This window comes from Mytilus edulis, chromosome 5, assembly GCF_963676685.1.
Source record: "Mytilus edulis chromosome 5, xbMytEdul2.2, whole genome shotgun sequence".
Classification (NCBI taxonomy): domain Eukaryota; kingdom Metazoa; phylum Mollusca; class Bivalvia; order Mytilida; family Mytilidae; genus Mytilus; species Mytilus edulis.
Window position 1 is genome coordinate 67,424,857 of NC_092348.1, and position 15,903 is coordinate 67,440,759.

Sequence of the window (15,903 nt, forward strand, 5' to 3'; positions counted from 1 at the left end):
ATAAGAATTTAACTTGATTGATCTGCAGGATGAAAACGATAAATGTGATTCTTTCAATCGAACAATTATTACTTAAAGTAGTTATAGACCTGCCAGATTTAGATACACTTTGATTCCGAGTCTAAATAAATGAACAGTAAACAGAGCTTTGAAATAATTGTCAACTGTGTGATTACTTCTCTAAATGTGGTTATTGACGATGATAACAAAGTTATTAAAAACTATTTATTGAACAGGGAAATATTAAAAATATTAATTCACTGCGAACAGCACGTAGAACCTTTGAAACAGCGTACATAGAATTTGGCGAGGCAGTTTCAAAAATGGTTAAAATCACAAGAGAGGAAATTCTATAAAACAAATAGTTGGAACAAAGTTTATTCATCAAAAAGCCACTAAGCTAACAAAAAAACTAACGAAACGCAAACAAAGCAATACAAGGTACGTACCTAAGAGTAATAGCTGTCACTAAAAGCTATTCCAAAGCTAAACCCGACCGTAATCTGAATTAATCAGGTCAACCCCCCACCCCCGAGACAGTCAACACAATAATTTATTACACTGAACTTAGAGTTCGTCAAAACTTTTATTCATACATTTCATTACCGTTATGTTTTTGAAACAACTAGTGTAAAATTGAGAATGGAAATGGGGAATGTGCCAAAGAGACAACAACCCGACCATAGAAAAAAACAACAGCAGAAGGTCACCAACAGGTCTTCAATGTAGCGAGAAATTCCCGCACCCGGAGGCGTCCTTCAACTGGCCCCTAAACAAATATATACTAGTTCAGTGATAATGAACGCCATACTAATTTCCAAATTGTACACAAGAAACTAAAATTAAAATAATAAAAGACTAACAAAGGCCAGAGGCTCCTGACTTGGGACAGGCGCAAAAATGCGGCGGGGTTAAACATGTTTGTGAGATCTCAACCCCCCCCCCCCCCCTATACCTCTAGCCAATGTAGAAAAGTAAACGCATAACAATACGCACATTAAAATTCAGTTCAAGAGAAGTCCGAGTCTGATGTCAGAAGATGTAACCAAAGAAAATAAACAAAATGACAATAATACATAAATAACAATAGACTACTAGCAGTTAACTGACATGACAGCTCCAGACTTCAATTAAACTGACTGAAAGATTACGATTTCATCATATGAACATCAGGCACAATCCTTCCCGTTAGGGGTTTAGTATCATACCATCATAACATATATGAGAAGAACATAACCCGTGTCATGCCAACAACTGGTTTTTGAATAAATGTGTATAGTTCCGATGCAAAGACCCTATAAGTGAATCAATATTAACGCCAAAATATGCAATCTTTAATGACCTGACAACAATATCGTAACTATATACCTTCTTAATAAGTCTATTCAAAGGTACCTTTTTGTGTCGAGTTCATGATTTAAGACTGAGAGTATATTGTATTTAAAGCTTTACAGACGCCGATCGGTTGTTTTACTGTCGCAAATTGAGTTTACCTATATTCGAAGCCTTAAACTATTGCATGCATGATAATACTGTAAATACACAAATATGAAATAAAAGAAGAAATGTATTAACTAAATTTTGAACAAGAAGTAAGCAGTAGCATTTGGGTATAACTGTCAAAAAATACAGTACAACAGACAAGCCTACACACTTGTAGATTGATGATAGTTGTGTAAAGCAAGAAAGCGTTCCTCGTATAACTTCCAATTTTATAAATTTACTACCAGGACGTTGGCTGCAACCGAAATTTGATACATTTTGCAAGAAATATGTCTTATACTTCAGGCAAATACTACAATTCGGCGGCAATATCCACAAAGACTCGCCATGGTTGAATTGATTGGAGTCCAATGACCACCAATCAGTTATACCCCCTTCACATACACGAATGTTTCTTACGAATGCTAACGAATCACCAAAATTTACAAGATTCGTTAAACTTTAACGAATCTTTTGCGAATAAACCACTTTTACGAGTGATTTGCGAGTGCTTTACGATTGGTTACGATTTACTAAGAATGAATGCGATGCTTTTACGATAACAGTAGACGATTCATTGCGAATAGATACGAGCAATTAACGAATGCATACGAGTGTTTTGCGAGCACAATACGAATGGTAACGATCTGATCCAAGTTTTTACGATTGGTTAACGAATAGTTTACGATAGCCCACGAACATTTGCGATTGAGTTACGAGTGTTTTACGAATGTTTATTTTTTTTGCAATGGGAAATGCATGCACTCATATAGATAGTAGGCCATACAGTCTCATTTATTATCCATGTAAACATTCGGAGTAACAAGACATGTCTTACGAGAGAAATAAATTATTACTCTTCCATAACTTCCTTCGACTTCTTCTTCCACTGGCACAGAGGGCAGAGGAAGAAAATCAACAACTGTTTCCTCTTTGTTTTAGGAGGAGGAGGAGGCGGACTCAACGTAGATTTTGGTGCAGGCCATGGCTCATCAGAAGAACTTTGTTTGGACAATATGACCAACTCCTGCATGAGCTTAACCGGGAAGATGCGTCTGGTTACAGAAACTTTTTAAGAGTTGATGCCGACTTGTTTGGGGAGATACTTGACAGAATTACCCCTGCAATCAGAAAAAGCTCTACCTCTTTCAGGTAAGTACTTCAATTTTCAAGCAAAATAAAACAGAAATGTACATTAAGAATAATAGTTAGTTTTATTTTGTATGCTGACTATATCATATGAATATCCGACGGTGCCGAAGGACGAGGCTTGGATTTTCCGCATGATATAGTCAGTTTAGAAAACCATACTAACTGTTTTTTCAGAAATTCATATCTAAGTAAAAAGGTCAGCAAAACAATCTTTTAAAAAATTTTCCTTAAGCACTTTGCTTCTAAATAATTCAATTTAATACAAAGTGAACAAAGTACGTGTTAGTAACGCCCCAAATAACGTTCGTATTCATATGGAAGTGGGTATATTAAACTGTCTTGTCTTTTGTTATTCTAATGTATGACACATTTCCAGTTTACCTTTTATGCGACAAAAAATATTCTTTTAATTGCATTGTAAGTTTAGATAAATATTTCTCGTTACAGGGAACCACTTGAACCAGGACTGAAGTTAGCCGTTACACTCAGACATTTGGCTACCGGTTCCACGTATGCTGATCTTATGTATGCCTTTCGTGTTGCCCGGAACTCCATATCACTCTTTGTGCCTAAAGTCTGCGAAGCAATTTACTTAGCATACAAAGATGAAGTCATGCCGGATGAGATTACGACGGAAGATTGGATGCGTATAGCATCTCACTTTGAAAGAATATGGAACCTCCCACACGCTTGTGGTGCTTTGGATGGGAAGCACATTAGAATAAGAAAACCGCCTAACTCGGGGTCGTTATTTTTTAACTACAAACATTTCTTCTCTACAGTGATGATGGCTCTAGTTGATGCAGATTATAAGTTTATTTGGCTGAGTGTGGGATCATACGGAAGTGCATCTGATAGCCAGATATTTAGGGACTCGGAACTACGACCAATGTTAGAAGATGGAACTTTGGATCTTCCGCCTCCCTCCCCTCTTCCAAATGGTGAAACAGATATTCCTTATTTTCTTATTGGCGATGACGCATTTCCTCTCCGATCATGGATGATGAAACCCTATTCAAGAAAACGTTTAGACCACGATGAGCGCATCTTTAACTATAGGTTGTCCCGTGCACGTAGAATTGTGGAGAATGCTTTTGGCATTCTTGCCATGAGATTTCAGATTTTGATTGGAACTATGCAACAACTGCCAGAAACAGTAGATTTAATCGTACTGTCTTGTACTACTCTTCATAACTTACTTCGGATAAGGAAACGTGCTGATCTACAACTGTTTGCTGACGAAGAAGACAACAATCATAATTTAATAGAGGGACAATGGCGACAAGGTGCGCAACTTACCGACGGAGACCCAGGGTATCAGAGAAATTTTGGTAACGCTGCTGGAATTGATCAAAGGAACTATCTTAAAAATTACTTCAACTCGGAAGCAGGCGCCGTAGATTGGCAAGAGAACATGATTTGACTGGTTCAGAAACATTGATTGTTTTGAATGCATCAGTATTGTGTTAATTGATGTAATGTTTAAAAATAAAAATTTAGATATAGATAGGACTATAAAAAATCTCAGAATGAGGTTCTATCATAATGAATAATTCACTCCAACTTTGTTTGACATACACTTTATAATACAAATTTGTTGCAATACTAGTACTTGGAATGGTATTTAAGGGATAGAATATGAGTGAAGAAGGGGAATGTGTCAAAGAGGCAACGACCCAACACGCGCAAAAAAGAATAGGTTGAGTTTAAACACAAACTTTGATAAGCATCAATAAATGAGTTTCAGAATGATTTTGACATTTAAGCTAAACGACGGTTGTCACACTTGAAGCAGGAGCTGCTAACCCTTCCAGGGTACTTGAGTTCACCACATTTTGTTTTTGTTTGGGGTCCATGTTGCTTTGTTTTTAGTTTTTGTTATGTTGTTATTTGTGTTGCCTGTTGTGTATTTGCCATGGCATTGTCTTCTTTGTGGTTTATGATTATTGATTGCTCCTTAGTGTGTTCGAATTTGATTTACAACTAAATGTACATTGAAAAGGGCACAGGCGCCAAGTAATGGCAAAAGATTCCGTTTGCATATTACACTTTTCAGCGATGTCATTTTTTATTGGTTTTGTTTAAAAATTTTGGTTCCTAAAATAAACAACATAAACAAATGTGGATTAACCTATTTCTTTTCATTCTCAAAAAAAGCTACAAATTTTCTGCAATCTACAAATAGTTATACATTTAAAGGTTCTCTATTCAAGATTTTCCTAAATCTTTTAGAATAAAAACAAAACCCCAATTTTATCGTCAAATCATTTGTTAAATATTCCTATTTGTAAAACATTCGCAAAGCACTCGCAAAGCAGTCGCAAAGTATTCGTATACATTCGTAAAGCAATCGGATATATTCGTAAAGCACTCGCGTGAATTCGTATCAATTCGTTAATCCATCGCAAAGCGATCGTAAACTGCTCGCAACTATTCGTAAATGAATCGTTAAACATTCTTAAATCAAACTGTTCACGATTTCTTGCGAATGATTTACGAGTTGTTGCGATCGGTTAACGATGCATTAACGAATTGTTGCGAGTGATTTGCGAGCTCTTTACGAATGAAATGATTCGTGGACATTCGTGTAAAATTTTTGGCATGTCCAAAAATTTCCAAATAGTTTTACGAATCGATACGATTGTCTGCGAATGTCTACGATTTGTTTAAGAGTGGTTTACGATTGCTTGCGAGTGATTTACGATTGCTTGCGAGTGGTTTACGATTGCTTGCGAATGCTTGCATTTGATAAAACAAACAACATTCGTAAGGAATCGTAAGACACATTCGTGTATGTGAAGGGGGTATTAACGTAAATGACCCCACATGATATCTAACGTCGAAACGTCATAAACCTCTCTGGCAACCGTGTATCAGATTAGAACGTTGCCGCCTATCTGCCTGCCGCTTTTATACTGCTGAATATCTGAAGTTGAATTTTGAAAGTTTTGCGACGATTGTTGGCATCTCATTGTGAGGTAAGACTAATTTATTTGTCTTACGCGTCATGCACCCTAATTATGCAAATCTAATGCAAAATTAGCGAAAATAATTCATGTATAATATTTATCAAGTATTTCATTTCTCCTACCTCAATTTAATGCAACTTTGCAATATTTTTTTTTCTAACTCAAAGAGAATCTACATATTATTACGTTCATCCAACTTAATAGTTGCAATGGTGTTTTGTGTACTATTGTTTTTCTGTTGGTCCTTTCTTATTCAGCCAAGGCATTGTCAGTTTATTTTCGACTTATAAGTTCGTCCTTTTGATATCTTGTGCCTCTCTTTGACAACAAAGCTGCAAAGTTAAAATAAGCGATTTATTTCAATATTGGTTATTTCATGGAACCGTTTACCCAAAAGAAATCGTATAAAAAGGCTCTTGTAATTCTAGAAAAGTAGTAGCAATTCCACCACTGCCGTCAGCATCTATTTATTGATTTATTTATGTTTGGTTATTGTTTCTTTTTTTCTGGAATATAGAACAATGACTATTGCATGTAATTTTGTGTTAAAGTCCATCATAAACATATAAAATAATTATAAAGTAAGTTGATGATACCGTAGTCTTTTCTCTAGCAGTAGTATGCATTTAATCCAAATTTTATAAGTTAACACAAGTAAACTAACTAACTAATTTTATTCAGTATATAATCCAGTACAAAAGGATCATCGCTGAAACACATATAACAAGAATGTGTCCTCAGTACACGAATGCCCCACTCGCACTATCATTTTCCATATTCAGTGGACCGTGAAATTGGGGTAAAAACTATAATTTGGCATTAAAATTAGAAAGATCATATCATAGGGGACATGTGTACTAAGTTTGAAGTCGATTGGACTTAAACTTCATCAAAAACTACCTTGACCAAAAACTTTAACCTGAAGCGGGACAGACGGACGGACGGACGGACGGACGGACGGACGCACAGACCAGAAAACATAATGCCCCTCTACTATCGTAGGTGGGGCATAAAAACATATAAGTAACTCTTTATAAATATGGTGCGCTATAAGCGAATTTATGCATGGATTTACCTTCATCAGTAACGTTCAAATGCATCATTGATGTATAAATACGTCGATATTTTGGGAACCTGCTACTTGACCCCAAAAGGACATAACAGAACGGCATTTAAGGTAAACTTTGCCTGAAGGGAGTTTGAACCCTTGAAAAAAACTTCTATTGAATACAATTAGTTATCAATGCACACATAGTACTCTAAGAACATGGATCCGATAGATATAAGAAAATGTGGTATGAGTGTCAATGAGACAGCTCTCCATCCATGTACAGATACAAACTGTGTCACATGACATTAGATGGCATAACGTCATAATTACGGTATTTCTTTGGCAACGTTGCCAGTTTGTTAACCTGACTTCGACAGTGTACCCGCTTTTTGAAAATTTGGAACTTAATTAACCATTTGTCGAAGATTTAGTTATATAGAGACTTATATAATAATCTATATTGGTTTACTTTTTTCAAATTGGGACTTGGATGGAGAGTTGTCTCGTTGGCACTCATACCACATCTTCTTTTATCTATTAAAAAACAAGAGATGGAACGAAAGAACATTTTAGTGACTGAACCAAACTAGTAATGAGTTAATTGATCACAAAAGAGTAAAACAGATATGAGAGAGAGAGAAAAAAAATAGAAAACGAGATTTAATTACACCAAAGAAGAGAAAATAAACCAGTTTTAGTGTAATATTTCCTTATATTTTTTTCAGAATTGAAATGGAGATCCATAGTAGCAGTCTTGAATGGAATGTCCGTAATTTAATGTTATCGTTGCTGCACGTTGCTTTCGGGTAAGCAATCACTTCCATTTCTTATGATATATGTCGGCACTGCTGTTAAATTTGAATAGATATAAATTTTCTGGCGTTACGTTTTACTATTTTTAATCTAAGACTGAATACAATCGCTTGAATTAATTGTAAAAGTCAAATTCGCATATTTATATAACATTTTAAAACTATTCTATTCCTTTTTTTAAAGAATAACATTCAGTGTGACTTTATTACTGTCTTTGAGAATTATTTTGTTGAATGGGTGGTAATTTTGCAGGATGAACAGCGGTACATTAATTCTGACTAGTTATTGTTTTCACTTTCAGTGAAATAGAAGCTAACGTTATGTCTGGTAATTGCAAAGAGATTGAAATACCTCAGAATAACAGAGAATCCGAAAGGGAGGGAAACGAGTATGTAAGATTCGCTTTCTTGAAGGATGTAAATAACTCAGAAAGTAACAATCTTATTGAGGCATTGGATCTTAAAGATGAAAAGGAAGCAACAAACACAGATGACAAATGTGCTGCTTTCTACACGTCCGTCAGAGATGCTGAATACAATAAACTTGTTGAAGCATATGACAAAGAAAAGATAATCAAAGAAGAAAAGGAGAGAAAGAGGATATCAAGAGACGAAGAAAAGTTAGATTCGACTGAAGTCATATCAGCCAAAGAAGTAACAGACGAAGGCGAATATGCTGATTTCTACAAATCAGTCAGAGATACTGAATACAATAAACTTGTTGAAGCATATGTCAAAGAAAGGATACTGAAAGAAGAAAAGGAGGCAAATATAAAAACAAGAGAGCAAGAAAATGTAGATTCGTCTGAAGACATATCAGACGAAGACGAATGTGCTGCTTTCTACACGTCCGTCAGAGATGCTGAATACAACAAACTTGTTGAAGCATATGACAAAGAAAAGATAATCAAAGAAGAAAAGGAGAGAAATAAGATAACAAGAGAACAAGAAAAGATAAAAAAGCAATTTGAAGAATTCTGGAAACCAGCCGCTGACATTGATTCTCTGCGGCATGTTTCCCAAAAGGTATTTACAATCATATTTTTTTTTAATTCTATTTTTCTTCCACTTTCAAAATCTTCTGAGTATTGGGTGTTAGGGAACGTAACGGTAGATTTTTTTAACCGCGGTGTTTATTGTTTTGTGTACAAACCCCTAGTATCAGCGTTAATATCAGAAACAATTGTACTTTTCTAGAAGCTAGCGTCCAATCAACCATCAGTTCATTGTGTTTTTTTCTTCTGCTTAAAACATTTTTTAATTGACTTGTTTTTGATATTGTGCATTGAGAGCAAAACTGTTTACTTTTCGTAATTTTCATATCTTCTCATATTTTTTTCTTTTCGAAAGCCGAATGACAGTAAAGAGAAGGCTTGTGCTTCACAACAATATCTACATCTTAAAGTGGAACCAATAGAGAAAAGACAAACAGGACCCTTCCTATCACCGGTGAAAGAAGAAAGAGTAAAATCATTTGTGAGAGAACAGCATTACAATTATCAAAGCTTCCAAAGTACCGATGTGAGGAATGCACCTATCAACAGTAAGCATATATAGAAATTATTTTTCTAGTGAAGTGGTTTTAAAAAAGATACAGAAACACAAATGAAGAAGTAAATAAATTTCGTGACCGATTGGAAATAAAATCCCAATAAATAACACATAATAGTTATTCACTACGGAACCCTTAACGCAAATATAAGAATACGGAAATGTGGTATGATTGCCAATGAGACAACTCTCCACACACCACGTTTTGGCTAAGATTCATCTATATGTTATAAGATAATACCAGTTTTATATACCAAATCAACAGTATAAACGGTATCAATTATACTGCACCTGATCGAGCACCTGATACGCATTTCAATAATAAATGTCTCTTCAGGGATACTGAAAATTGTAAAACGAACTTTGAAGAGCTGAAGAAACCAAAAAGGACCTAACGTATAAAACATATCACACACAAAAAATGAAAATTACAAGTAAGGAAGCACATGTCATTTTTTGGTGTTTCAACGGTGTGTGCTATCTACTTTCAAGTTTATAATTGAGGAACATTCTTGCTTTGCTTTTCAGGAGAACTGGACACAGCTGTAACAATTAGTGAAACTGTTCCCAATAAGAGGGGTTCTCTTCAACGGATGGTCAACAAAGTATTTAAGGTAAACGATATTGATATTGTAATAAACAATTAAATTGCAGTTAACTTGAGAAAAAACGGAATTTTACAATATTCACATGCACTGGTGTAGTAAGTACTCTGCCTGCCTATTAGCCTCTGTCATAATGAAACAAAATATCAAAATTACACACAGGTAATCCATTTTTTAACATGACAGGCTTAAAAAGACGTAACACTTTGATTTGCTCTATTTTTCAGAGAAGCAAGCCTTCAACAAAAGACATCAATGATAACCAGCTTGTGTTAAAGGATGAACTAAAGTTAGATTTGTCGACATTGGATGATATAACTGAGGATGAAGGTAATTTATATCATATCACCTTTTTCTATCTAACATAGTTGCCATTTTATAACCTTGGTGGATTTTCAGTTCATAATGAATCTTATCAAATGTTGCATATCATCAGTAATTGTAATTCAAATTTTTCATGAAAAACTTTGAAAATTAAAACTGATTTTTTTTTTATACAATGTTTTACAAAGTATGTTCTCAACCTCCAATTAAAGATGAGATTGCAAATAGCGAGTGTGTAAATAAATTTATCTTACTTTCACCTCTCCTATGTTAATAGTACATGTCCATTTTCTTTTAGATATACCAGACACATCAAGAACGTCAGACAGTGAATGGTTCAGTATTAGTTTAAGTGACACAGAAGAAACGCCAAGACCACATTTAAGGCCATTCTTTTCACCACTAGTGGAAGACATACATGTTTCAACGATTACTAGTAAAACTAAAGAATCTGTAAAAGAAATAGAAGTTGACTTTCCGCCCAAACCTAGCAGTGGATTCATGGGCTTTCGACAGTGGTTCTGTCAACTATTTTGTTGTCATAGCAAACCTGATGAAGATGTTGATCATTGTATATAATTCCTTTCGTTGTTTATTTATTAAAACTTTTATTTTATTTAAATCTTTGATTTATGTTTATGATTGTTAAGCTAAGTACCTGTAATTCGTAAGTTGCTGTTTGTCATATCTGTCATAAGATCGTACATTGACTTATAGTGTTAACATCCTCATACATTGGTCTCTGGTTGGCCATGTTCTCTTTAGCAATTCATATCTCATCCAGACAAGTGTGGACACAGATGAGTGTGAAAAGTATTTTTGAATGTTTAACAATGTTTTCCGACAAAACAAAGTTTTCTGTGTTTTTTATTCAGTGTTCTATGTTAAAATATGTGACACAGTGACAACCATCCTAAATATAAGACCAGTATCCAAACACTAAACATTTGGTGTCGGTATTTCAATATTATTTTTATGTTTTATATTGTCACGGAGGAGGCACTATTTGTACATGTTGTGTGGATTACCAGATGATTCTGTTAAAACATGTTCCAATACTTTGATTTTGCATTATGTAGTCTTAATGTGCAAGAAGGTTTATGAGAACCTGTATCTTTGTTCTTTTCAATGTATGGTTCTATTAATACCATTCTGGTGGTCATTTATTTCTTGGAACCATACATTATTTAAGGATACTCCCAGTTTTAGGAGTAAAAGATTTCGTTTAAATGTTCGAAATTGTTTCGTAGAAGATTTCTAATAGTTCAAAGTGATGCATGCACATGGTGATAAATGAGTAAGAAAATACACTCCTGTTGTATTACACATGTACAAGTATTTTAATTGTTTATTTGAAAATGTATTTTTGTTTACTATTATCCAAGACCTGATTGAAGTTGAAGTGACATATAAGGATCGTAATGGTGCAACGTGGATAAATTTATCGGTTTCAAAGAGCTAAATTGGTAGCGCGTCATCCCTACAATGGCTTCCATTTCTACGATTGTAAAAATAAACTGGCGTAATGGGGAGATAATTTTTACGAAGTAGAATCCTGACTGCTTAGTCGGCACATCAAAAGGAACATTCATGCTATGTTTGATTTCCTTCCATTCAGCGGTTCTCTCAAAGAAGACATTTGTATGTAGTTCTCATAGGGTCCTATGTTAACTAAGTCCCCCGCTGGCGTCCATCTTGAATGATGGATCAGCTAAAAAAAAAAACAAGACATGGTCAACACCTCATAAGGAACATTCATGCCAAGTTTGGTTTCATTCCATTCAGTGGTTCTCTAAAAGAAGACATTTGTATGTATTTTCCCAAAGAGTCCTATGTTAAACTAAGTCCCCCGCTGTCGGCCATTTTGGATGATGGATAGTCTACAAAGTAACAACATTTGGTAAGCACCTCATAAGGAAAATTCATGCTATGTTTGGTTTTATTCAATTCAGTTGTTCTCTAGAAGAAGTTCAAAATGTAAAAAGTTAACGATGGTGACGGAAGACGGACGCCAAGTGATGAGAATAGCTCACTTCGGGGCAGATGAGGTAAAAAGGTGTGCATATGGCCCCCACATAAGACAATGTATGGAGTTGGACAAGCAAAAGTCTATACATATACGTAGCTCCTTAAGTGGGGCCCTGATCTCTGCCTCTGCAATACAGGTTTAATATGTGAAATAGATCCCAGATCCTACCTTACAAATTCCTGTAAATAGCTTTACAGTGTACTCCATCTTAAATTTCAACATAATTCTTGTAGTTTCAGACTATAAACAGTTTAACATAATCAGTGATTCTTATAGGTTGAAATTTGAAGTATCTTTTAGTAAAACATAGGATTGTCTCTGAGAACCATTCTGAATTTATGATAAGAAACAGAATCATGGTGATATCATTTGTATGATCAGCTACTAGTATATAAAGTTGTCTAATTCTAAGGGAACTCAAACTTCCCAAAACATTTTTTCCATCTTAAGAAACTTGAATGATGATGAGTCATTGACATAGGTGGAAGACAATTCAATACAAGAGGTCAAATTAGTAAAACAATATTTGATGAGGACCACGTTTGCAATTCACCTTACGCTGTCAACACGATTATTGAATAAATTAACAGTACTAGTAAAATGTTTTAATTATGACCATGCAAACTGTATGGCCCTGGATATGATGGTAAAAAGAATGAACAGTTTAAAAGAAGTCTTGATGATTTTTCAAATTTGGTGTTATTTTAAAAGCTAACTTGCAAATTTGAATTTTGAATCCAGGTGTGCTAAAAGTTACTTACCCACTTCCTCTACTCTTCGCTGTTGTTTGCTTTTCCTTAATGGAGCCCTTGGTACATCCCGTTTCCTTTAAGTCATTTTCTAGTGTGTCTCCATGTTGCTTTTTGTCTCCTTTTTTTCTTCTAATGTCCATCTAAGGGCTACCTTTGTCATGTCTTCAGATGGTTTGCGTAGAACATGACCAAGCCACCTCCATTTCTTTTGTATCAGCGAAGACTACATGTCCTTGGTATTGGTAATCTCATGTAGGTCTTTTTGGAGATTTTGTTTGGCCAGAATATTTTCATTATCTTCGTCAGACATGTGTAATGGAAGCTGGAGAGTCTGTTGATATCTTTCTCAGTGATTAGCAGGCACTCTGGGCCATATACGACGTATATGTTTTCCAGATGTTGCAAAATCTAATGAATGCTGATCTAGCTTTTCCTTTTCTGATCTTTATATCAATTTCTGAACTACCTTCTGTTATACAACTTCCTAGGTACTTAAAGAGTCTACTGTTTCCAGCTGTTTCCCTTCTACAAATATAACAAGCAGAATCTCTGTGTTGAGGTACATTAACTTTGTCTTTTTTGCATTGATCTCTAGTCCAATCATCTTTGCATTTTCTTCTAGCTTTTTGGTCCTGCATATGATCTTCGGTATGCGATCAAGTGCTAAATCATCAGCATAGTCTGGATCCTCAAGTAGTGTCCAACTCAGTCCGGTGTTACTTTCTGTTAGGGATGTTCTAATTACCAAACCAATGACAATAAGAAAAAGCACAGATGACATACGACATTCTTGCCGTAATCCTCATTTTACAAGGAAACTGGTGTTAGCTTCAGTGTTGATGGTACACGATAAGTTTGTATATAATTGCTTGATGAGTTGCACTATCTTGCTCGGTTTTCCACAGCTTCTCAAAACGTCCCAAAGACTTTCCCAGTGTAAGCTGTCAAAGTCTTTTTCGAAGCACTCATGGCACTGTAATAAGTTGGTTCGTGGGACAAATTTGTGGTCTATGCAACCTCAACCTTTTCTGAAACCAGCTTGTTCTTGTCGTAGTTTCTTATCCACGGCGTCTATAATTCTCGATATTAATCAAAAGACCTTACTTGGAATAGATAGTAAGGTGGTTCCTTTCCAGTTGTTGCAGCTAGATGAGTCTCACATCATCAAATTTTATTTCCTCCCAGGGCCGTAACTACATTGAGGCAAATGAGGCAAATGCCTCATGATGGAAATTTCAAAAAAAAAAAAAAAAAAAAAACGAAACAAAATTTAAGATTGTTTTCATATCAAATTGTTTTCACGGAAATTGTCTTGCAAGACGCAAGTTCTCTTTACTCTCAGATGTCGCTCTTGCATGATTATCGTGGTCCATGCTTCTTTTTTTATTTTTAGTCTTCAGAGTTGATGGTCTGTTGTTTGTACTTCTGTGTCCCGGGTTTGTCTTTAATTTGTTCATTTATTAACCCACTTTATGACTATATAGATATAGGAAGATGTGGTGTGAGTGCCAATGAGACAACTCTCCATCTAAATAGTCTGAGTGTTGATTTTCATTTGTAAACGTGTGGTTTTGCAATGTTGCATGTCCACCAATGTCCAGACATTGTACGAGAAAATATTTTAAGAATATTTACGATGCTACTGGACACAGAAAAATATGGTCGTTTCGGCTTGGAGAATTGAACTTGATATCAAAGAATACAAAACTGGCTCTTTTTGTTGTAGATACAACTAGATAGCTGACATAGTTTAAATTAAAGTAAGACCACCAATTTCCCGGTATCAAATCATCTATAAAACATCAATGTATTGCCATATGATCTTTTACATTAAATGGTTAAGTCCGACTGTCGTGTTCAGACCCTTAGACAGAAAATAAAAGAAGATGGAGTAAATGTGCACGAGTCATTATCTCACACAAAATTAATGCATAGAAAAAATACAAATGAACAATGGTCAAATTTTTATTCTTCATCTTGATAGTTTCTGGAGGATCTTTAACAATAAAAGAATCATTAATACCGTAAAACAAGGTCAAGTTGATCCTTAGTGTCGACTTTTTTCGCCTCGCTACGCTCGGCGAATATATTTTTGCCTCACTATTAAAAGAGGCTAGTTACGGCCATGCCTCCTATAGGAGATTGACATAAGACAACATGCAAATATTATGTACAATTATAAAAATCTCAAAATTAGAAATGTCAATAGCTTAACATTTTGAATGGACAAGTATTTACAGTTTACAGTATTTTAGGGAGGAAAATCCTTCGTCAATGACTTCCAAACGATGTTTTGATATTAAAATGTCATAGAGATCTTCATGATTGCCAAGCAAAAGATCTGAGAAACCGTTGTGTACACGAAATTGAAACTAGTAAATTCAGTTAATCTGTTATATAGTGAAAGTCTTTGTAGTTCTGTGCACATACATATTTGGTGGTTCAGTATATCTAGAACAAAGTGTCCACACAGTTTGAAATTTCAGCTAGTAGGAGGAATAGTCCAAAGTTTAGCTATATGTTTCGCGGTTAAAAGTCTGCCACTAATTTTTGCATATTGCCACAGGAAATCATAGTTATTGCTTTCAGATAATCTTAAAAAATTGACAAAATCGTTGTATCTGCGCATTCGCTCTTCCTTTTGGAGTCTTTCAATTGAGTAAACAGCACTACTGACAATGTTTTTCCATTGAAACTTGGTCGGGAATGTGCCTGTAAACATATAGTTTGTCCAAAATTTCAAAAGGGAGTACTTTGATAAAATGTTAATTGCATCTGGGATGAATCCATATTGTTTTCTACATGTATCTCCGAAAAATTGGTATAGTCTGTAGATGAAAATTTGTTTTGTAAGATATTTCGTCTTCATTTCACAAAGTTTACATAGGAACATCAGTTTCCGTTTTTCAACTTATACTGGTAGTCTCTCGAGGTTGATCATCGCTTCAAACATATCTGACCGTGTTGCAGCTAGTTGAGTCTCACGATTTTGGGATTGTAATGATGTTACCGTCAGAACAACTGTCAGCTTGTTCCAATATTCTCTTGAATACTGGGTGTAAAGTATATACTGCTAGCACTGGATCTATCTTGAAAGGTTTTGCATTTAGTTTTTCTATCCCATGTGTCTTTTTTGTTTTTCAAGCTTTTAATGCCTTTACGTATTTCATGTTTTG

The 15,903-nt window shown here is 35.0% G+C and overlaps 2 protein-coding genes across 2 annotated transcripts; both read left to right on the top strand.

Annotated features, from left to right (window-relative positions):
* The first annotated feature begins 1,873 nt into the window (after positions 1-1,873).
* Positions 1,874-4,139, top strand: LOC139524280 (uncharacterized). The gene is made up of 2 exons (XM_071319017.1): positions 1,874-2,634; positions 3,082-4,139. Exons 1-2 carry the CDS (start codon positions 2,312-2,314, stop codon positions 4,055-4,057), a joined length of 1,299 nt encoding a protein of 432 aa, XP_071175118.1. The 5' UTR covers positions 1,874-2,311; the 3' UTR covers positions 4,058-4,139.
* A 1,341-nt stretch (positions 4,140-5,480) lies between these two features.
* Positions 5,481-10,568, top strand: LOC139524279 (DNA ligase 1-like). The gene is made up of 7 exons (XM_071319016.1): positions 5,481-5,612; positions 7,380-7,460; positions 7,769-8,492; positions 8,817-9,009; positions 9,546-9,631; positions 9,850-9,952; positions 10,245-10,568. The coding sequence occupies exons 2-7, from the start codon at positions 7,387-7,389 to the stop codon at positions 10,523-10,525; spliced, it is 1,461 nt and encodes a 486-aa protein (XP_071175117.1). The 5' UTR covers positions 5,481-5,612; positions 7,380-7,386; the 3' UTR covers positions 10,526-10,568.
* Positions 10,569-15,903: the final 5,335 nt, after the last annotated feature.